Source organism: Cydia amplana, chromosome 25 (genome assembly GCF_948474715.1).
Source record: "Cydia amplana chromosome 25, ilCydAmpl1.1, whole genome shotgun sequence".
Classification (NCBI taxonomy): Eukaryota; Metazoa; Arthropoda; class Insecta; order Lepidoptera; family Tortricidae; genus Cydia; species Cydia amplana.
The window spans coordinates 3,929,102-3,954,342 of record NC_086093.1 but is presented as its reverse complement, the minus strand read 5'-3'; the positions used below and the strand labels follow the sequence as shown (position 1 = coordinate 3,954,342).

The 25,241-nt window shown below is 34.7% G+C and overlaps 1 protein-coding gene across 3 annotated transcripts in view; it reads left to right on the top strand.

The window, feature by feature from the left end:
- LOC134659705 (GILT-like protein 1) overlaps positions 1-25,241 on the top strand; it is a 171,948-nt gene that overhangs the window by 129,560 nt on the left and 17,147 nt on the right. The window contains exon 1 of one of the 3 annotated variants that reach the window (XM_063515396.1): positions 20,310-20,424. The exons of the other annotated variants lie outside the window; for them this stretch is intronic. Within the exon in view, the coding sequence (XP_063371466.1) occupies positions 20,380-20,424 (45 nt within the window). The 5' untranslated portion in view covers positions 20,310-20,379. Of the gene's footprint in view, positions 1-20,309; positions 20,425-25,241 lie in introns of those variants that run through there. 3 annotated transcript variants of the gene reach the window in all.

Here is a 25,241-nt window from a genome sequence, read left to right as displayed (position 1 = left end):
CTTAACATGCAATATAGCCAAAACAGCTACTGTAGATCTTAAATCTTTAGATGAACCTTTTAAACACTTTTATCTCACCAGAGCCTGTAAACTCTAAACAAAGACTATAGATGTAGCTATTCTAGAGCCAGGCTGTCTTTAGGTAAGAAAATAGGTGCTAAGTGTCGCCTAATTGTTTGTTGGGATTTATATGACGGTGCGCAGTGACCCATGCTGAACAAAATTCATTATTACTTGGTTATATAATATCTTACACCAATAAATCTTATGTTTTTGGAAAGCTAATGAAATGTCTCGTATATTTTGTAAATACATTAATTTCGATAAAGTTATAATTTATTAAGTTAGAACCATGTTTTAGCAGTACTTATGTGCATGCACGGTAAAAAATCATGTTTTCAATTATTTTGAAAATGACTAAAGTTATGACTACAGTTATTGAAAACCAATTATAGTACGTTTAATATTCTTTCAAATGGTATCTATCACGAACTGATCAATAAAATAAAACCCGAGAAATAATGAAAAGTTGACGCCGATCGCCTGCCATTTACGTGACGGCGCTTAGTGACCCATGCTGAACAAAATTCGTAATTACTTGGTTATATAATATCATACACCAATAAAACTTATATTTTTGGAAAGCTAATGAAATTTCAAGTACATTTTGTAAGAATATTATTGGAGTAAAGTTATAATTTATTGAGTTAGACGCATATTTTATCAGTACTTATGCCATCCATGCACGGTAAAAAAATCAAATATTTTAAAATATTTTGTAAATTACTAAAGTTATGACTACGGCTATTAGAAACCATTTATTGTACGTTTAATAACCTTTCAAATGGTACCTATCAGCAATTGATCATTAAAATAGAACCCGAGAAATAATGAAAAGTTTACGTCGGTCGCCCGCCATTTACGTAACGGTGCGTAGTGACCCATGCTGAACAAAATTCGTTATTAATTGGTTATATAATATCATACGCCAATAAAACTTATGTTTTTGGTAAGCTAATGAAATGTCTCGTATATTTTGTAATAAAATAATTGCGGTATTGTTGTAATTTATTGAGTTAGGCGCATATTTAATCAGTACTTATGCCATCCATGCACGGTATAAAATCAAATATTTTAAAATATTTTGTAAACGACTACAGTTATGACTACGGTTATTATGAAACAATAATAGCACGTTTAATACTCTTTCAAACGACACCTCACACGAACCGATCGGTCCCATAGGACTCAAGATGTGAACAAATATCAATGATGGTCGGCCGCCATCTTTGCCCCCCTTTTTTTCGACCCGTCCCCCACTCCATAAACTAAAACCGGTCATTTCGTATTCTAAAGATCACGAGGAACACATCCATACCAGTTTTAGGTATTTAGAAGAGATGTCGACGACTTTTCTCGAAACAGGCCGATTTCCACCTGTCTATTAGCGTATACAGGGTGCTTCCTGTAACAGGAGCCATAAATTAAACTGTGGGCTGTACTCCTCAAACTGACTAACATTTTGTTCAGCAACATTTGAAAATAACTCATGTTTTGATTTTTATTACACTTTAAAGTTTATTCTAAGACGCAATGTATTGCAAATTTTGTTATGTTTAAAGCGTGACAAGCAACGTCAAACACACTGATGTCAGCGTACATTGAAGGCAATATTTATTTTGTATGAAAAAGAGGAAGTCTAAAGGATTCATAATTTTTAAATGTTGCTGAACAAATGTTGATGAGTTTGAGGAGTGCAGCCTTTAGTTGAATTAATTGCTCCTGTTACAGGAAGCACCCTGTATATGTCAGTTTTGACACTGTCAGTAGACTTAATTCTTTTTGCTCATGCATGGTACCTACGGGTACGGTGTGACTTCAGTTTGGAAATCGCATCTAAAATTCAATATCTTACGTGTACCATCGTGTACGTACACATCATACTCAAAAATATGTCCCCTAATAGCTCTTATGTCAGCAAATTAAGAACTATGGGACTTTGACTAACTTATATGCACCTATTTTTACACTTGACTGTATCTATTCCAATTAATCCAACTTTGATGATCTAATCTAATTTGAACCTTAAATCGGGTTGCTAAGTTAGAAATTCTATTTTGCGCGTATCCTGGTCAATCAATCGTAGGTACCTATGCCTGGAAAAGGGTTAACTCAGATTGGGGACCTTGGTATCTGTTAGTTCAGAGGTCAGTCTGTGGTCTTATCGAGCAGCTAACGACCCTTTGCTCATTTCTCAATGACTGTAGGTAGGCAAAAGAGCTATTTTTGTTTAATAGAGAGATAACAGTGGTCACAGGGCAATACCGATAGCCAAGGCTACCTACATGAACAAATAATTAGGTACCTAGTAGCTACCTGCAATAATATTTTACAGTACCTACTTTCCCCAACTAGTACGGGAAAGAGCACTTTCCGTGCGTACTTATGTCGAAAGTTGAAAAGTGCCATTATGTAAAACGTTGTACGGTACACGTGCGAATAGGTAATTCGCAATTCGTGTCAATTTAAAACACTCCCTTTGGTCGTGGTTTAAAATTCGCCACTCGTTGCGAATTTCCTATTTCTCGCACTTGTGTCGTAAATAACTGTTACATTGAAAGATGACTCGAAGGTATAAGTTTCCTCGTTTTCTCTTACATTATTATTACGCTGCACAAACTTCTTCAATGATAATTTTAACTTGTAGTACGTGCTTTATCATGTAGCCTGTTCCATGAATGTTACAGAGAGGCAAAGCCAAAATTAAAAATATGTATCTGATTTATGAACATAACTCCTACGTTGAACGATTCCCGCGCTGTCAACTGTCAATGTCATTGTGTTTATTCATGTTAGCCTAGACCATTAGGGCTTAATAAAATATAACTTTTTTAACAGGAAATAATAGTAAATATATAATAAATATGTGAAAAAATAAAATATTAGTGTACGACAGTCCGACCAATTACAAAATTGGAAGAAAATACAAGAAGACTGAAGAAGAAAATGCTACTTTCGCGACCGTCGTTTCGTGGATAGCATGACTATCCACCCGGACATGTTGCATATCAAAATAAGAATCTAGCAGGGCATGGACGTAGGTACCTACTTTTTATTTTAGGTCTGCATCATCATCTCCATCTCCGCCAGCGGCGTAGAGAAAAAAGCGATTTTCGCGTGGCGTATAAAAAGCAATCTGTGCCCTCCTCGCTCGCCAGCGACCGAATGTTTAATACGTATCTAAAATTCCGAAAGGGAAATAAACGCAAAGTAGGAAATACAGTGGACCCAGTATCAAGTGCTTATTTGTTCATGATTTTCGACGTTTGTGCTACTTGTGCATTCTGGATTTTTTGGAACACTATTCTAGCTAGGTGTATATCTGTCCGCTAACTGCACATGGTGACTGAGCTGTGCACTGCATTCTGGAGCACTATTCTAGGTGCGTCTGTCTGCTAACTGCACACGGTGGTTGTGCTGTGCACTGTGCATTCTGGAGCACTATTCTAGGTGCATCTGTCTGCTAACCGCACACGGTGGTTGCGCTGTGCACTGTGCATTCTGGAGCACTATTCTAGGTGCCTCTGTCTGCTAACTGCACACGGTGGTTGTGCTGTGCACTGTGCATTCTGGGCCACTATTATAGGTGTGTCTGTCTGCTAACTGCACATGGTGACTGAGCTATGCACTGCAATCTGGAGCACTATTCTAGGTGCATCTGTTTGTAAAATGGCTATACTAAGCTTTTTGGAGTACTAACCTAGGTATCTCTGATGATATTTGAACTTGGCAATCTTTCACATACTAATACTAGGTGTGTTCAATGCCAGTATATTTGGGACATTGTGGTGTTGTCACTTATTCCTTACTAACAGCACTGAGATATGGCTCATATCCTACCTGCCAATGGCAGTGGACTTAAGGCCACAAGTCTTGCTAGAACTGGGTTTTGTGGCCCCATGAGTTAATCAATGTGGTATGCCAAATTAGGCCGTCTCTTGATATGTACTCATCTTCAAGTAGGTGAATTAAAATATTTATTCTTATTTCAGCAAGCAAGGAATTAAGCGAGTAAATCTTGACATCGTGAGACGGAGGCACCAGAAATCTGGATATGGAAAAATCCTAATAAGACAACCTCGTTGTTTGTTTTTTCAGATGTATAATTAAGAACATTACAAAACCAGTATGACCCAAACAAGATTATGCAAAAATAATCTGCGCTGTAAAATTTTATTGGCAGCGACTTGAACTGCGGCTGGTGAGATGCTTGTCAGTAATGAATAAGGCTAAGTATTTGTTTGCTAACTGTGATGATTTAGCTCTCAATCAATTTTGTGCTGCAACCGGCTGTCGCTTTTAAGTGACTGACTTTCATTTGTGTGACTGTCATCACTGAGAATCTTCGCTAAGGCAGCGGTCCTTTAAATACTATTAAAGCACAATAAATGGCATTAGAGATTTCTTTAAAACATGCTGTCGACAAGTGATATTATAAGAAAATCTAACAGAAAAACTAATAGCTTACGGCCCGGTACTTCAACTTCAAGGGCTCGATTATCAATCATATTTTCCAATGTATGTTTTGCTGTTACTATTTGTTTCATATAATAAAGTGTTCATTTAACATTACAACATACAAAAAACCCTGGTCAAAAGCAGCGATAAGGAAGCGGAGTAACACTTTCCTCTCTGCAGTCACAATGTGGTCGCACTCAAGTGACATTACAACAGCCTGTGTTCATTTAGAACAAATTCTCAAAAGCTGTGGTTTATTTAAATACACTTCTTTAATTGCAGTGACATCATATTTACAAGGATTCTGTCATACAAAATTAAATTTTTGTCTGTGCTAATACCTAGAGGCATTCCGAAATATGATCAATTCTGTAAAATTGATAGTCAAATACTAGAAAACTATGTGACTGTGATATATACTGTGTGTATATGCCTATGATGTCCTTATAAAATAATGTACACTTTATACAGTTTAATATTGACTTCAATATTTTCTCTACCAAATCCTAAGAGAAATAAATACAGATACCTATAGAAGAAGTAAATTTATTGCAACTAAGCAGTTTAAGTCAACAGGGAATTGGAACTGTTATGAAACTAATGAAGTAATGACATAAGTCCTTTTATTAGACTATTAGACTAGGTGTCGATATGTGTCAGACCTTTCATGAAGTGTCTAAGATCTAGAGGTCACATAATGAGCAATTGTTTAGATTATATATCTATTGTTGAAGCTTATTATTATAAATGTTATTTATACCATGTAGGTGCATACATATACAAGATACACTTAATTAGTCTTGATACCATTACCTATATGGAGCTATAATCAAATGAAATTAGCTCCTTAGTACTTACCTCAGAAAGCTTAGTAATACTATAATTATTTCTTTAGCCGATAAGGATAAATACAAACTTAAACAACAGATAAAGTCCTTTATATATTGGTCACATTGTAATTAGTTTTAATGAACTTTGCTCATATAAATGGGTTGTTGTACCTATAACTACAAGTTATAGGTACCTATAACTACAAGTTATAGATATTTAAGTTTGGCTAATGAATATGGTTATGTGTGTATTTAAAGAGCTGAATAGATAAAAGTACCTATACTGAATTTCGTATATTTTAAAGAAATACAATGCCAATATATCACCTAGTGTGACATAATTTGGTGGCTAATTAAAATAAAGGGTTATAAATATATATTTTTTCCAGATATTTAATTACTTACGGTAATACTTACACCCGTGTGGAAATTATTAAATAAGCCTAATAGAATGAATTAGGTACATTAATTTTGTTCAGGTTATGGTGGTCTTGTTTATGTTTAAAGACCCTCTTTTCCGGTTTACCACACTGAGATACATCTGAGAGAAGACAACACAGCTATCGCAATTATTTATAAACCGGTGAAATGAAATACAGTATTTTTTATGTCTAGGAACATTAGCAGTGGTGTGAAAAGAGAAATTACAATATTCTACTTAAATGCTATATGTGCTTTAAGTGTCATAAGCTGATTGAGAGAAAATAATGTAAGATTTCAGATTTAACGCAAATTAAATTTGAAATTCTTACAACATTTTGGAAATCCATATACCTCACGAGTTATTGGTTATTATATAAATATCCTGGTGAAGTAACCCAGATGTTTTTTCTACATAAGTAGATGCTTTTGCAAAAAATATTTTATCTATGTTTTCCTTCCAACTGAAACGAAATCTAAGGTATTAAAATTTAGGAAAAGTAGAAGGCATCAAGGCACGGTCATTGTAACTACTCAGTTTACAAAATATTTACACGCATATGTACATATAATTGTATAAGATTTGCGCCCCAACTCTCATTTATAAAAACATATTTTATTAACTGGTTTCAAGTTTCAACAGCGGTTACCCCATTATCCATTATCCTGGTTACCCCAGTGTTATCCAGGAAGTGCCATCAGCCATCACTGAAGGAGAAGAGGAAGAGGAGAAAGGAGTACAGTACGGTGTAATCCCTTGCGCCCAACACCGTCAAGCACACACACACACACAGTACACACTTGAAATACTGGTGTATGTTATGTAAAAATAATTACATTAATTATTTTATGGCATCTGTTTCAGAAGTGCTTGCCGTTTTTAATAGCATTATGTAATGAGGGTATAGATGTGTAAATAATTGTAAATCTGCTCTTGTGCTTTTATTGGGGAATAGGCTCTCCTCAAATGATAGAATTGAACACTTTATGAAGAACGTTTTTTCGATTACACCAAACTCAACCTTAAAGTGTGACCTAGTACCCTTAATCGGTCTTAAATTATTTATTAACAATGTCACCAACTAATGAAAATCATTCATTACAGGATTAAGAAAAAGTAAAAAATTACTTTATCACTTTTATTAGCTGTTGTGATTGTACCTATACAACGTGCAAACCCTGTCCTTGAAAAAATATCAAACTTTACTGTTATTCTGATTGATAAATTTCAGCAACCCTTGCTATCCATAGCATTAATTTTTTCAGGGAAAACACTAATTTCAAATTGAATGAGGTGTAAAACATTGATTACCTGTATATATAAATAACGAACAATAATATTCGTGATGGTAGTTAACTTGTTAGTGATTATTTATTGCCCTCAGAATCATGAAAAAATCACTTCCCAAACGATTTGTAGAGGGATTACATAAGTCAACTCTTAAAGATTTGTATTGATATATTTTTATTTTCATCACCTATTTAACCTGTTATGTGTTGTGTCAACCGTAAATCGTTTAGGAGTTGGTGGAAGAAAAACATCAAGGTGGAGTGATTCTTGTAATGATTTTTCTCAATTTCATAATCATGGTTCCATCCAATAATTTTGGTAAATCCTTACTATGATAAATGAGAAAATAAGTGTTACTTAAAGGTGTAACCAACAATAACACACTGCCAAGAGTTGCTTATAGTTGTTGTATTCGCCAACAGATGCATCTCATGCTATCCTTTGATTTCTTTCCTATAATAATTAAGTTGTATGTGGTATTTGGTGGTATAAATGAAAATACTTACCTATTAATAAATAAGGATCAAATTATTTTTGTTTCAACTATCTATACTATACGATAGACAGTTTGATGAAATGATATCACTAGATCTCTAAATAATGTTGTAAACTAAATATACATACCTATATTTTGAAAATAGTTAATGATAACTAAAAAGGTACCTAATTTAAAATGAAATAATAAATCATTGTTAATCAATGATTTCATTGTTGTAATACAAAGCCAAAACAAACTTTGAATACTTATCTCTAAACATCTACAAGTTAAAATTATCATTGAAGAAGTTTGTGCAGCGTAATAATAATTGGAAATTAAACGAACTTACCTGTAAGTGAAGTTCATTTCAATTATATTAGCTGCACAAACTTCGAAATGATAACCCATCCCACCCAGTACCCACGTTGTCCTGAGACAACCAGGGATTCGTGTACCTATAATCCCTGTCAAAGTTATGGCAATATTGGCTTTGCTGAATTGGGGGCCAAGTTGTTCCATCTATTGGCATATTCACTGCCAGCGTGAGCTAAAAGCATAGCGGATACCATATGTTTTTTCCGCTTTGTAGCGATAAGTACCTAAGAATAGAGAATCCTAGCGGGCTACTGGCAGTGAAAGTGTTATGTCTTGGCTTGTTACTCTAAACTAAATGACATTGACAGTTGACAGCGCGGGAATCGTTCAACGTAGGAGTTATGTTCATAAATCAGATACATATTTTTAATTTTGGCTTTGCCTCTCTGTAACATTCATGGAACAGGCTACATGATAAAGCACGTACTACAAGTTAAAATTATCATTTCGAAGTTTGTGCAGCTAATATAATTGAAATGAACTTCACTTACAGGTAAGTTCGTTTAATTTCCAATTATAAATGATAACTCAAACAATTAACTTTAATTGCAATAATGCAGGCGACTCATGCACTGTTGCAATTGTAGGTACATATTTAATATTATTAATCGCATACTTATTAACATTCGTTACAAGTATTAGAACGTGCGCAACTAAAAATACATTCGCAATATTATTAGACAGGTGGAAATCGGCCTGTTTCGAGAAAAGTCGTCGACATCTCTTCTAAATACCTAAAACTGGTATGGATGTGTTCCTCGTGATCTTTAGAATACGAAATGACCGGTTTTAGTTTATGGAGTGGGGGACGGGTCGAAAAAAAGGGGGGCAAAGATGGCGGCCGACCATCATTGATATTTGTTCACATCTTGAGTCCTATGGGACCGATCGGTTCGTGTGAGGTGTCGTTTGAAAGAGTATTAAACGTGCTATTATTGTTTCATAATAACCGTAGTCATAACTGTAGTCGTTTACAAAATATTTTAAAATATTTGATTTTATACCGTGCATGGATGGCATAAGTACTGATTAAATATGCGCCTAACTCAATAAATTACAACAATACCGCAATTATTTTATTACAAAATATACGAGACATTTCATTAGCTTACCAAAAACATAAGTTTTATTGGCGTATGATATTATATAACCAATTAATAACGAATTTTGTTCAGCATGGGTCACTACGCACCGTTACGTAAATGGCGGGCGACCGACGTAAACTTTTCATTATTTCTCGGGTTCTATTTTAATGATCAATTGCTGATAGGTACCATTTGAAAGGTTATTAAACGTACAATAAATGGTTTCTAATAGCCGTAGTCATAACTTTAGTAATTTACAAAATATTTTAAAATATTTGATTTTTTTACCGTGCATGGATGGCATAAGTACTGATAAAATATGCGTCTAACTCAATAAATTATAACTTTACTCCAATAATATTCTTACAAAATGTACTTGAAATTTCATTAGCTTTCCAAAAATATAAGTTTTATTGGTGTATGATATTATATAACCAAGTAATTACGAATTTTGTTCAGCATGGGTCACTAAGCGCCGTCACGTAAATGGCAGGCGATCGGCGTCAACTTTTCATTATTTCTCGGGTTTTATTTTATTGATCAGTTCGTGATAGATACCATTTGAAAGAATATTAAACGTACTATAATTGGTTTTCAATAACTGTAGTCATAACTTTAGTCATTTTCAAAATAATTGAAAACATGATTTTTTACCGTGCATGCACATAAGTACTGCTAAAACATGGTTCTAACTTAATAAATTATAACTTTATCGAAATTAATGTATTTACAAAATATACGAGACATTTCATTAGCTTTCCAAAAACATAAGATTTATTGGTGTAAGATATTATATAACCAAGTAATAATGAATTTTGTTCAGCATGGGTCACTGCGCACCGTCATATAAATCCCAACAAACAATTAGGCGACACTTAGCACCTATTTTCTTACCTAAAGACAGCCTGGCTCTAGAATAGCTACATCTATAGTCTTTGTTTAGAGTTTACAGGCTCTGGTGAGATAAAAGTGTTTAAAAGGTTCATCTAAAGATTTAAGATCTACAGTAGCTGTTTTGGCTATATTGCATGTTAAGCTGCTAGTATTATAGCTTATAGCTCAAAGTGAATTGAACAACCTTAACATCTATATGAGTAATAATCTGCAATTTGCACTTAAGGTTCTAAACGTGTGATAAAGCCTTCTACTTATAGCTTTTTATATCGCAATCGCTACTTAACTCTCTTGTATGACTTACAGTCGAACAGAGAAGTTATGAGTCGCTATTATAGATCTAAGATCATGTAGTTACAGACGAGCGTTATTTAAATACCGTAGTACATCTTATAACTGTCAATAGAGTCATACTTACAAGCTAAAACTACAATGCCAAACGCCAATGAATCAATAGGTAAGCAAAAACTATAAATTAGACCGTAAAATAAAATAGTAAATAAATATAATATAGATAGTTTACTCAATATTGACCTTATCTTACTATTACTATACTTAAAACCGGACTTCACGGATAGTTATTATGTGGACATACGCTGCTACTCAAATAGTAGTCACTTATTTTGCATCCTGGAGCGTGCGGCGACAAATATCTCTTTAACGCCACAAGCCTCAGATCTCACTAAAAAGGTGATTTTAAATTATTAACTACGGAGTGGGGTTGAAAACGTTTTACGTGTAGACGCGTGAGTCAAATAACAACACAGATATTAAGTACTTCATATGCAGTGGTTTTGCAATCATGAAAGCTACGAACTTAACGATGTTATGAACCTAGAACTGGGCTTTTGTCAAAAGAGTCAAACTATACTTAAGTTTCCTGTGATAAAAAAACAAAACAAACAAACCATCATTTATATCGATATTTTATCATTTTGGATACCTACATTATAAAATGTACTGTCAAACAATAATAGAATGCTGCTGGTCTACCAGGCGCTCGCCGCGCCGTGTGTTTGCTTGCTTGGCGAAATTGGTCCTGGCATACCTACATATATGTTTATAGTTGTACGGTAACTAAACAATATTTTTGGAAAGTTAATAAATAGTTTGCTGATTTTACTCTAAAAATTTCACGCTATATTTACTACATTATCTCTTTCTCAAATTATTTCAGTCACTAAGCAAACCTCTAACGTAAAAATTAAACATTTTCTTTAATATTTTTAAAATGGTTATTTTGGGCCTCAGATTTCAAACAATCGAGTATTCACAGAAAATTTAATATGCTTGCAAATGGTATCCACCATGTATCAGAAAAATAGAACCTGAAATATAATGAAAACTCAACGATGGCCGGGCTCCATTTACGTGACGGTGCACAGTACCCATGCTGAACAAAATTCATGATTACTTAGTTATACAACATTATAAAGCAATAAAACTTATATTTTTGGATAGCTCATAAAATTTCCCGTATATTTTGAAAATATTTATTGCGGTAATGTTATAATCTATTGAGTTAGAAGCATGTTTTACCAGTACTTATGTCCATGCACGGTAAAAATCATATATTTTCAATTATTTTGTAAATGACTACAATTATGACTACGGTTATTAGAAACCAATTATTGTACATTTAACATTCTTTCTAATGGTATCCATCACCAATTGATCAGTAAAATAGAACCCGAGAAACAATGAACAGTTGTGGTCGGTCGCCCGCCATTTACGTGACGGTGCGTAGTGACCCATGCTGAACAAAATTCATCATTACATGGTTATATAATACAATACACCAATAAACCTTATGTTTTTAGAAAGCTAATGAAATTTCTCGTATATTTTGTAATAACATTAATTGCGGTAAAGTTATAATTTATTGAGTTAGACGCATGTTTTGTCAGTACTTATGCCATCCATGCACGGTAAAAAATCATATATTTTAAAATATTTTCTAAACGACTACAGTTATGACTACAGTTATTATGAAGCAATAATAGCACGTTTAATACTCTTTCAAACGACACCTGAAACGAACCGATCGGTCCCATAGGACTCAAGATGTGAACAAATATCAATGCTGGTCGGCCGCCCACATTCCCCCCCTTTTTATCGACACGTCCCCCTCTCCATAAACTAAAACCGGTCAATTCATATTCTAGAGACCACGAGGAACACATCCATACCAGTTTTAGGTATTTAGAAGAGATGTCTACGAAAATCGTGAAGGAGACGACTTGTGTTTAATTTAACGCCAGACTATATTATGTGGTGCGTGAATTGTATTAATGTTGAGGGTTCTGTACAAATAAAATAAAATTCTAATAAACTATCGGTTATTGTTTTTTTATCAGTACGACTAGTGCAAACAGCAACACTCTTAACTGTACAGTCGCCATCAGATATATCGGAGCGGCCAAGATGCTCAAAAATATATGAACACGCACTCTCTATCTGAACGCCTTGCCAATGTAGGCCCTAGGGGCGTGTTCAAATATTTGTGAGCACTTTGGCCGCTCTGACAAAGGCATAAAGGTACACCGATGTACAGTTAACAGCAGGGCCCTTATTCGACATGTACAACTGTCAGATTTCGCGTCATTTGAAATTCAACTGCTGAAGTTCATTTGAAGTTCATCAAGTGCTGAAGTTCATTTGGTACAAACAATAATTTAACAAAAAACAACTTTGTTTTATTATTACTTTAAGGTTTATAATGGTTTGGTTTGGTTGTCACCTAACTGTGGATTGCTAATGTCAAATTTTGACAAGTAATGATTCCAAAGGTAGACTTGGTCCTCTATGACCTTCGGCACCATCTTGGAGTTTTTGACGTGCGAAAGGGTAATTTATAGCAAAGAGTAAAACTTTTTTTTTTCAGTACGTAAGTTTACATGAATTAATGACATCTTGTGAGCGATAGACCAACGAATGCGCTGTAGGCGATGCGGCGGCGAGTAGTGGAACTTACGTGACAATTCCATCAATCAAAAAGAGACTAACATTGCTGATGGTCGGTAAAGGCTATTAATAATTGAATTTTAACAGCAAGAATGCCTTATTGACAAGCGATCTTTTTGTTGAACCCACACCTACACGTCAAATAATGCTTGCTCCACACATTCTCCTATAAACGCTCAAAATTGTAAAAAAATGAAACAATTTACTCATCACCTCTCTCAACTCAAGCTGCCTATTTCTAAACCACGTTAATAAACCACAAGTTGTACCTTAACACATTTCGTAAACCACATATTCAGAAAAGTCCGTATTTTATTTCTAAGTGGAACATGAATATAGCTGGTCAAGCAGATCTTTACAGTAAAAAAGGCGCGAAATTCAAATTTTCTATGGGACGATATCCCTTCGCGCCTACATTTTTCAAATTTGCCGCCTTTTCTACTGACAAGATCTGCTTGACCAGCTATAGCTTGTATTACCTTTTTGGCATAAAAATAATCTAAATTAGTCAAAATATTTTGACTAAATATTGCACTACTACTACCTACTATATAGGTACCTACCTTAGTAACTTGGTAACTTTGTGTCACCAACTATTTTGATGCTACCTACAAAGAGCATCAAAATAGTTGGTGACTGACAGGTCAGGCTCCGGTCTTGGTAAGTAATGTAGCCAAATACTGGTAAGTAATATAGTCATAAGACCTACTGTATTTGGCTATATTACTTACCAAGACCTAAAAGTACCTATTGTTTAATATGTATCTACACAGAGATGATTTTTAATTAAAGGAAATTAAATACATATATGTTATTCAACTACAAATAAAAAAATTAGATCTATACTTGGTCAACCAGAACTTGACAGTAGAAAAAGGCGGCAAATTTGAAAAATGTAGTTGTAGGCGCGAAGGGATATCGTCCCATAGAAAATTTGAATTTCGCGCCTTTTTTGACTGACAAGATTTGGTTGACCAGCTATATTTCAGTTTACACATTTTTTTTCGTTTAATTTTAATAAAACATTAAAGTTTTTAAGCATTAAACTTTATTTAATTTTCTTCACTATAGATTATTTTCTGATATTCAAGTAGGTATGGTGTTTCAGGTTGGTAACAGGAAATAAGAAAACCACGCTGGTGGTCCACATCTGTAAGTTTAAATATGAAACATGATAAAAACACTTAAATTAAAAACTTAATGTCTTCCCAGCTTTGCTCGAAAACATATAAAAACTCAAAAATGCGCGTTTTCCCAGATATAAAACCTAGCTAGATCGATTTTGCGCCCCCGAAAACCCCCATATAGCAAATTTCATCTAAATCGTTAGAGTCGTTCCCGAGATCCCCGAAATAATATATACTTATAAATAAATAAATAAATATACAAGAATTGCTCGTTTAAAGGTATAAGATATATATTATTAAAAACTTATAAATGAATTATTTGCCCTAAATCGTGGTAGTGACCTACCAAGTGCGGTAGGGTGCCCAGAAAGGCTGCAGGCTGACCGCTTGCCCCGCTGGATAACAATGCTGATCCGCATCATCAGAAGCATACAGATATAATGCGCTTTGACAGCTCCTCATAGAGGCAACGCGCGCTAGGCCGCACGCCATAAATCTAAGCTAAAGTCTTAAATTCGAGATCATGAACATGAAATATTTGTTCGCTATAATAGTAAAATCATAGGTCTAATACCTATGATTTTAATATTATAGCGAAAAGTTAGCAGGAGACGGCCGTGCCGTGGTTGTGGTAGGTACAGCATGCGTGGACCAGACAAGCAAACCCTGAATTATTTACCTACCTATTTTACTATACCTTTGTTTACCATTGTGTTCACCTTTGTATATTTACTCTTCTTTCCAAGATAATCATTTTTTTTTTCAAGATGTAACCCGTATAATCGGGCTGTATAATTTGCCTCAATTTTTTTACACAATGTTGTATGTAATTTTAATTCGATAATTAATGATGTTTTACATATTTATCATATACTATTTTTCCAATTTTTCTTGTATATTACGTTGTTTATTTCGATTGACGTGTTTATTATTTTCGTTACTATGACAGCGGTTTTTTTTTGGCATTTAGCCAGTGTCATGTCGATATAAAAACACTTTAAAAATGCAACGGAAAGTTTGAGTCCTCCATACAATGACATTATTATAACTCAAACAAGAACCATCCAAAGGGGAATGGGGGAAATTGCGATAGGTATTTGCTTCTCTATCACTCTTGCATATCCGAGCGAAATTTAATGGTGGCACATAACGAAATTGGTTTCGCGGAAGGAAACCGTCTTTATTCATCAATGTTATATTTATTAGGAACAAACGTTGACTGCCGACTGTCCTATATATTACACTACTCTTTGCTGCCGACTTCTAGCGCTGGCGGTACACCGCGAAAATCAGTAAAATGCTGCAAATGGTGTTAAAGGTCTGAAAATCGGTACGATTGATCTTTAGGACATTTGAAACAATTTGACCCGAAGCGCCAACAAATAAAAAAAAACGAGAGGAGTTATGACGTCATGTTTCTTTTGTATGAAAAAAAAATTAGAAACCTATCGTGTGTGGTATTCAACGAAAGGGCTTTCTAAGCCAATGCTAAAAATATATCACATCGTTACATTTCAGTCATTTTGTTTAAATTATAATAAAAATAGTTTTCAAAACATACCAAGTTTGGGCTTCTTCAGATACAATACCGTTAATTTTTTTTTGTAAAATATACCTCAAATTATCCGTAATATCCTCATATCTAACCCTAATAAAGCAATTTTGAAATTATTTACAATTAATTTTTTTTTTAATTTTTCAATTTTACAAAGTGTAATAATAGCCCTGCCGAATATAATGTCCGAATATTATGTCCGAATGAATAAATACGAGTAATAATGTCATTCGGGTAAAATAAGAGTATTGAAACTTGGTTTTTCTACTCCCGTACTTTTATTTGTCATTTAAAGGGTCGTGCACACACCTTTAAACCCCCTATAGTTCTTATCTTATAGTTAGCAGTATCTTTTTGGCACTTTTACGATACTTCGTGTAATCACCACTTAAAAAATATTGTATGGAATACATTGTTGCCAACCTAATTTTAATTGTCATTTCTGACAGACGAGTGAACCATAGACATGTTTTGGTTACTGGTACGATTTTTTTTTTCATCTTTATAGGGCTGTATCTCCTAAACCGTGCGTCGTAGAGCAAAAATAATCAAATTTTCGTTCCCCTTTAAGAAATCCCTAAGTAAGATTTAAAAAACAAAAAATGAAAAAAAGGAAGAGAAATATTTACAGGGCTGTATCTCCTAAACCGTGCGTCGTAGCGCAAAAGTAATAAAATTTTCGTTCCCCTTAAAAGTCCCACCCACTGAACAACCTATCACATTAGGACATGAAACAATCATCATCATCCATTTTTATTATTATTTCATTGCATTTCAAAGTAAGCGCTTGGTCGTAGAAAAAGTATTGTATGCAACGTTGTTTAACTTTCAAAAAATACTCGTGGCGTCTTTATTAAATTTACTTACTCACGCCACTCGCCTTTTTTGACCTCTCTTAAACAACGGTTGCATAAAATACTACTGCATGTTCCTTTGGTAATATCTAAGCTTTAAGTAAGAAAAAGTTCTAATGAGTGGGGGTGGAGAACTCGGGAGAGGGGGGGCGTTAAAGGTGAGTTTTTTCAGTTAATTCTTTCTTAATTCTTACATAGACAATTTTTACTACGACTTATAGATTCCGAGATATAAGCGACTTTCTGAAAAAAACGTTATATATTAATTTTATGCTTTCTTTTTAAATATTTAATTGAGAGATTCATAATCACACTTTGTAAAACTGAAAAATTAAAAAAAAAACCTAAATGTAAATAATTTCAAAATTGCTTTATTAGGATTAGATATGAGGATATTAAGTATAAAATTTGAGGTATATTTTACAAAACATTTTTTAACGGTATTGTATCTGGAGAAACCCAAACTTGGTATGTTTTGAAAATTATTTATTGTATTATTTAAAAAAAAATACTGAAATGTAATGATGTGATATATTTTTGGAATCGGCTCAGAAAGCCCTTTCGTTTAATACCACACACGATAGGTACAATATTTTTTTAAATTCCATAAAAAAAAAAGATGACGTCATAACTCCTCTCGTTTTTTTTATTTGTTGGTGCTTCAGGTCAAATTGTTTCAAATGTTCGTACCGATTTTCATACCTTTAACATCATTTGCAGCATTTTACTGAATTTCTCGGTGTACCGCCAGCGCTATATATATTATACTACTCTTTGCCTTTTCTTTAAACTTTTTTTTGACAAGTTTTCACAGACAATTAAAAATTTGACATTGATACATCAAGGCGGTTTGTTTACAAAGGGGCCTACCGGGAAGTGCGAAAATCGAAACTCAGCTATTTGCCTCTTTATCGCTCGAATATGCAAGAGTGATTGAGAGGTTAGATAACAAAATTTCGAATTTCTGACTGTATTTTTCTTTAAATATTTTCAAATACAATTAAGTTGCGTTGTTTTATCACAAAGTTAAAAAGACATAAAAGACTACTGTCTGTATCATCACCATCAGATCAGCTCGATGGTACCATAAAAATATTATATTGTCACCCATATTCATGAATCTAGTATTAAACTGGATTGGGCATGAGTGGTGGGGATAACTGACCGAACGGGATAGACTTATGTATCTTTCAGTAGGAGTAGCAGCGAAAGCGCTATTATTGTTTGTCCTTGTCACAGTCTCACATTTTTTTTTATTCCTCACCGTAAATTAGCATGGATGATTGGTCGAATTTATTTGTTGCCCACCATAACAAATAAATTCTACCTATCATAGCGTCGCATTGCGTATGTTTTGTCCCTCACGGAGGCACGCGTAGACCACTTCTATAGGATGCTACCTTCTATGCCCATATTACATATTATGTACTTATGTAAATTTTCAGCTTCATTGAACACCCGGGAAGTGGGTCAAATTTAATTTGCATGATTTGATTGGAACCGGGACAGATGAAACTAACTAAAAGCTTGTAAAAATGTGGCTTTCCAATTTCTATTGCAACTTCAGATGAAAACGTCCTTATTGAAGCATAAGGACCCTTAATTTATGGAAAGCCACATACAACAACCAATTCGAGGCTACTAGGCGGCAAAATACGACTCAATACGAGTAGGTAGGTCAAATAAGAGTAATAAAATACGGATTTATATTTGGCCAAATATTCTTTATTGTGACAAAGTTATTCTTCCTCGCGTTATCCCGATTTTGCCACGGATCATGAGAACCTATGGTTCGCTTGACAATTAATCCCAAGAATTGGCGTAGGCACTAGTTTTTCCGAAAGCAACTGCCATCTGACCTTCCAACCCAGAGGGTAAACTAGGCCTTATTGGGATCTGTTAGGCTGTTAAAGTTTAAAGTTAGCTACTCGTTACGTCTCGTAACACAACATATAAGTTTCACATTATAACAAAAATTACTTACATATATATTATGTACCTAAACATATTACTTTTCTAAAAAAAAGGACTGAAATCTAGTGCTGCGAAGAAACGGTATTTTTGTTCGGCTTTTTTGTTGCTATTTTGGCATATGGATACATGGTAGAAGAAGTAAGTGTATGGAATCCTCCTCCATTTTGCGTGGTCCGACGCACCTGGCCGGGTTTTCGCGATTTTCCGTCAATGTTCAATACCTTATTTCTTACGAACACCTAAAATAATAAGTTTAAAATTAATCTCAATGTCTCCAGTTTGCTGTTCATTCAAACTGACAAAATCCAAATTTCTGAGGCAATATACGACCGCTGTCTTATATAAGCCATTAAATATCAACATGAATAACCCCACGTTGCGTTGTTATAAATTTAATTAAATAAATAATTATTTTATTATTTAATTTATATCAACTAATTAGGCATAGCGTCCAATTTAGAATATGGCACAGGCACTAGTTCTTACGAATTTTACCTTAATTTATTAATCAAAGGACCTGAGGTAAAAGTGAGAAGAGGTTGATATGCAGATGCAACCAGCTAGTCGCCGACGCTCCGCTTCCCCCGGGATTAGCCCTTAAGCCTGCACCTAACAGACTGGCTCATAGGGGGCTATGAGCTCGCCGTTGCGTCAATTTTCATTTTTAGAAAAAAAAACTAGTCTACTAACTACTAACAACACAATAAATGCTTATTTTGCCGCATTCTTCACTATCTCTCCCTGTTTCACTGCCATCTAACCCAGAGGACAAAAATATAGCTTATTGTGGCTACTCCGTCTTCCTCATGACTCATGATATTTTACTTCACCATAAAGTAATTGGTGTAATATCAAATGATATTTTTCGCACAAGTTACAAGAAGTTCATTGCTAAGAACCACGACGATTGGTTTAAAATTTAAACTTTATATATAATTTGTTACCTAGTAATTATAATAAATCTGTTTTCTTTTTGACATTTAGTGGTATATGTATTGCTGTATGTTTATTGTCAAGTTTTTTTTAATTCTGGACAATTGTCATATATTCGTTTTCATGATAGATCTACACCAACGCAACTGCATGTCATGTTCTTGCGGTTTATTTTTATAACGCCAAGATCAAAATTTGACTGTTAACTCCATCTTGTGTCGAGTAGAGGAATCAAAAAACTATAGAAAATAGAAATGCAGTTTACTCTATGCCATAGAATCCCCTTTTAAATGTCATAAATCCAAACATGGCGGCCATACCAATAGACAATCAAGTCTAGCGATGAAATGATTTGTTTACATGAGATTCACTGACAGATAATGATCTTTACCTATTCGACAACCCACGATAGTTCAGATTCAAATGAACTTCAACATGCGACGTCAAAATTGGCATGTCGAATAAGGCCCCAGTGTGCGATGGTACGAGTAATTTAAAGTGAAATCCAAATTAAATATTTATCATTCAAAATCATAATTTAAAAGTTATTTCTACCAGCCAACATTAAGGAAACAACACAAAATTGTCATCAAATTCCTTTGCCACTCTTGCGTGTAAAATGCAACTTTCTCATAAATTTTTGAAGTATAAAGAGAGCCTTTACTGGTGGTGAAAAATAAATTGTTGTACCCTGACTGTAAAAAATTAAAAATATAGGCCGAAGATCAGCGATTAAAATAAAATTAATTGTTACATAGTCACCCAAGGTTCCCTGAAAAGGATTTTTTTTGGGCTTTTATTTTTATTTTTCCACTTGTAAATTTATTCCAAGTTTAATAGCATCGGTCGCAGACGTTTCTGCTTGTTAAAAATTAAATTAATTGTACATAGTTTTCTCTCCCCGCGTAACCCAAGTAACATGAGCACAGTTTTTACTGTTTTTATCGAAGAGGTTACTGCTATTTGATCCGAGATAGTTCGAGTAATGCCCTCATATACGAGTTGCATGCAAGTCTCGCTAGACGTACTCGTACATGTCAGTGGAATTATAATTAATTAATGAATTAATAATTAGTGTCTTATGATAGATCGGGTTTTATTGAGGGTTGTTGCAGTTGTTAGAACGGTAAGTGTCCTTAAATATGAGATTAATTATAATTTTGTTTTAATACTAAATTATGCTGCTGGGTCAAACACATTTTTAGAAAAAGGACAGTTCTGTGGACAATACAGTAAAAGTTAACGACTCTGGTACATACATAGATATCCCGTTTTTATTATTTGAGTCTCAAGTACAGGTGCTGCGTAAACATATACACTTACTAGATCTCGTTCAAACCAATTTTCGGTGGAAGTTTACATGGTAATGTACATCATATATTTTTTTTAGTTTTATCATTCTGTTATTTTAGAAGTTACAGGGGGGGGGGGACACACATTTTACCACTTTGGAAGTGTCTCTCGCGCAAACTATTCAGTTTAGAAAAAAATGATATTATAGAAACCTCAATATCATTTTTGAAGACCTATCCATAGATACCCCAGTAAGCATATAGCATAGGGACAGACAGACAGCGGGAAGCGACTTTGTTTTATACTATGTAGTGATACTATCTAGATATATCTATAGAACCTAGGTTCTTGGTAAAGCTAGCCTTGATGGTTTCCAGTCATTCTGTGTATCGAGTGACCGCGTCGTCTGCGGTTTTACGCGCCCACGTGCAACAATAATATATATACAGGATAAATTCGAAATTGTAACAAAAGCGGCCAAGTGCGAGTCGGACTCGCCCATGAAGGGTTCCGTATTTAGGGGATTTTGACGTATTAAAAAAAAACTACTTACTAGATTTCGTTCAAACCAATTTTCGGTGGAAGTTTGCATGGTAATGTACATCATATATTTTTTTTAGTTTTATCATTCTCTTATTTTAGAAGTTAAAGGGGGGGGGGCCACACGTTTTACCACTTTGGAAGTGTCTCTCGCGCAAACTATTCAGTTTAGAAAAAAATGATATTAGAAACCTCAATATCATTTTTGAAGACCTATCCATAGATACACGTATGGATTTGATGAAAAATTTTTTTTTGAGTTTCAGTTCTAAGTATGGGGAACCCCCAAAATTTATTGTTTTTTTTTCTATTTTTGTATGAGAATCTTAATGCGGTTCACAGAATACATCTACTTACCAAGTTTCAACCAGTGTTGCCAGAGCGCTTCCAGCTTATGTACAGTCGTACGTCAAAAAAGGTACGATTTTGATAAAAAAGGTACGGTTTTTTTATTAGTAAAATTTTCTTACAGAAACAATATTTCTATGTGGGTGGGGGGGTATGGTGGGTGGATGAGTATAGTTTTCCTGATTGTTACTGACTGACAAATTGGTTTGACCAACTATAAGTGTAGTGTACACGTCATAGTTAACCATTTTTGTTTGCATTGATATAGGTACATGAAAAATAAAATTTGTCAAGCCATTTCCGTCCGTTGAAAAAAGCGGTAAATCTAAAAAAAAAATGGTGCGAAGGGTGAAGAATGGCGCCATTTTATGCTGACTAAGTTGCTTGACCGGCTATAAATGGCTGGCTGAATTTTGACTACCTGAGTTTTGTAATCTGGATAATAATGCCAAATAAAACGAAATACACTCAGATGACTAAGTAACTTTCTACTGGATATGCAAATGTACATAACATAAGTATATAAATTAAAAAGAAATGCATTTGAATAAGATTGGTAAGATAAAAAAGTAGGATTTATGGACATGACATGACTGACAACAAATTCTTTATCATTTTTTTTAACTTCTTTTAGCGTTTTTATTATTCTTCGAGCAACTGCATTAGAAGCAATCACAAAGCAATATTAATAATATTACACATAAATTATTTAATGTAGTTTTATGGATAATTGCCAATAACCTATCAGGGTGCCATGTCATCTTTTTCCATTGTAACATCTATTCTATTGTACCGTGGTTTGCAATAAACGATATTACTATTACTATTAGCAAAGCACAGGTAAGAAAGACACAACTGCCGACTGCAACTAAAGAAACGTGTTTTTAGGGTTCCGTAGCCAAATGGCAAAAAACGGAACCCTTATAGATTCGTCATGTCTGTCTGTCTGTCTGTCCGTCTGTCTGTCCGTCCGTATGTCACAGCCACTTTTCTCCGAAACTATAAGAACTATACTGTTGAAACTTGGTAAGTAGATGTATTCTGTGAACCGCATTAAGATTTTCACACAAAAATAGAAAAAAAAACAATAAATTTTTGGGGTTCCCCATACTTCGAACTGAAACTCAAAAATTTTTTTTTCATCAAACCCATACGTGTTGGGTATCTATGGATAGGTCTTCAAAAATGATATTGAGGTTTCTAATATCATTTTTTTCTAAACTGAATAGTTTGCGCGAGAGACACTTCCAAAGTGGTAAAATGTGTGTCCCCCCCCTGTAACTTCTAAAATAAGAATATGATAAAACTAAAAAAAATATATGATGTACATTACCATGTAAACTTCCACCGAAAATTGGTTTGAACGAGATCTAGTAAGTAGTTTTTTTTTAATACGTCATAAATCGCCTAAATACGGAACCCTTCATGAGCGAGTCCGACTCGCACTTGGCCGCTTTTTTCTATAGTACATGGTACTTTTTTATGGTGGCTATTGTTGTCAGATTAGATATTTTGCCCTGAACAAATCATCCTGAACCATAATAACGAAAAAAAAGTTGATAAACAATCGTACATCAAAAGGTACGGTTTTAGTACGATGTACGCTGCGTACAAAAAAGGTACACAAGGTCCAAAAATAGTACGTAAAACCGTACTAAAAGGTACGATCTGGCAACACTGGTTTCAACAGTATAGTTCTTATAGTTTCGGAAAAAAGTGGCTGTGACATACGGACGGACAGACAGACGGACAGACAGACAGACAGACAGACATGACGAATCCATAAGGGTTCCGTTTTTTGCCATTTGGCTACGGAACCCTAAAAAAACGATAGGTGATTTTAGCATTCAATGTAGGTATGTAAGTGAGTGATTACGAGGGGTATTCAAAATATTCTCGGTATGAGAATGAAAACAAACAAGTACGAAAAGTTTGATATTTTTATTTTTCAATATACTCCCCCCCTATGTTCATACACTTAAAAGATCGATCAATTATTTTTATTAATCCTGCATAAAAATATTTTTTATCTTTGGTGTAAAAATGCTCCTCCACTGCCGCCTTCAATGCTTCATCATCGGAAAATTTATTTCCACGCAGATCCTTTTTAAGATTGGGGAACAAAAAGAAGTCGCTGGGGGCTAAGTCCGGACTATACGGTGGGTGAGTAACAGTTTCAAACCCACATTCAACAATAGCTGCCTTGGCAATATGAGCAGTATGGACGGGGGCGTTGTCATGCAGAAGCATAACACCTTTGGTTAACTTTCCTCGCCTCTTTTCTTTGATTGCATCCTTTAATTGACGTAGAATGTTAGCGTAGTACTGTCCTGTGATATTTACACCTTTTTCTTTATAATAGATCTGTAATACTCCTTCACAATCCCAAAATATCGTGGCCATGACCTTGCCAGCTGAAGGGATGACCTTGAACTTCTTGGGATGAGCTGAACCCTTAATGTGCCACTGCATGGACTCTTGTTTACTCTCTGGGTCATAATGATGAACCCAGGTTTCATCTCCAGTAACTATTCTTTGCAGCACCTCATCAGGATTTTCACCGCACAGGTCAATAAAATCGGAACAACAAGCTACACGCATGCCTTTTTGAAGCCGAGTCAGCATTCGCGGAACCCATCTTGCACTTACTTTTGACATATTAAGATGGTCATGGATAATATCATGTATGGTACCAATAGAGAGATTGGTTACTTGTGCTATAGATTTTACCTTCACTCGACCATCTTCCAATATAAGTTTTTCCACTTTATCAATATTTTCTTGTGAAGTAGCTACTACAGGCCGGCCAGGTCTAGGGTCGTCTTCAACACTCTCCCTTCCACGTTTAAACTCGCTTGACCACTTTTGAATGGTAGATAAAGAAGGAGCAGACTCACGGTAAACACAATCCATTTCCTCTTTTATGGTTTTTTGATTTTTACCCTGTTTTGTCAAGAATTTTATCACGCATCGATGTTCTAATTTAGTTAACATTGTCAATTCCCACATGATGTTCATGTTTGTTCAGCAATTGCAGAAAAACAAAAGAACATCTCGCTTCGAATTATACTTTTTTTTAATGTCAATGAATAAACCTTAGCGGCCAGTAACGAAAGAAATTTTAGAAGAGGTTGTAAGATATCAATACCGAGAATATTTTGAACGCCCCTCGTATATATATGTCATGTGTTTTAGTATAGCGTTGAAACGACTAAGCTGATTTTGATGACCTAGGTCACCAATCGATTCGTCTCGTCTTTATGGCCGACTTAAAAATTGAAAAAAAAAAAGAAGAAAATAATATTTTACGCCAATGATGTATTATTAACAAGGCAGGGTAATTGCGTCAACAATTGCGACCTTAAGCACTTAAGCCCTTGCTACACGGTCGCCGACGAGCCTTCAGACCGCGTGGCCTTGGTCCGTCCCGGACCGTGTAGACAGTTGTTTCCAACAAAATTTGACCAAAACTGACCAAGGTCAGACCAAGGTCAGACGGTTAGAAGGCTTGTCGGCGACCGTGTAGCAAGGGCTTTACTTAACATAGCTTCAATTTTTAACGTAGGTAGGTACATTACCTATATGTAGGTATATCAAGTTTAAAAATGAGTTAAATTCGCAATTTGACCCATATAAGTTGTTTTTAGGGTTCCGTACCCAAAGGGTAAAAACGGGACCCTATTACTAAGACTCCGCTGTCCGTCACCAGGCTGTATCTCACGAACCGTGATAGCTAGACAGCTGAAATTTTCGCAGATGATG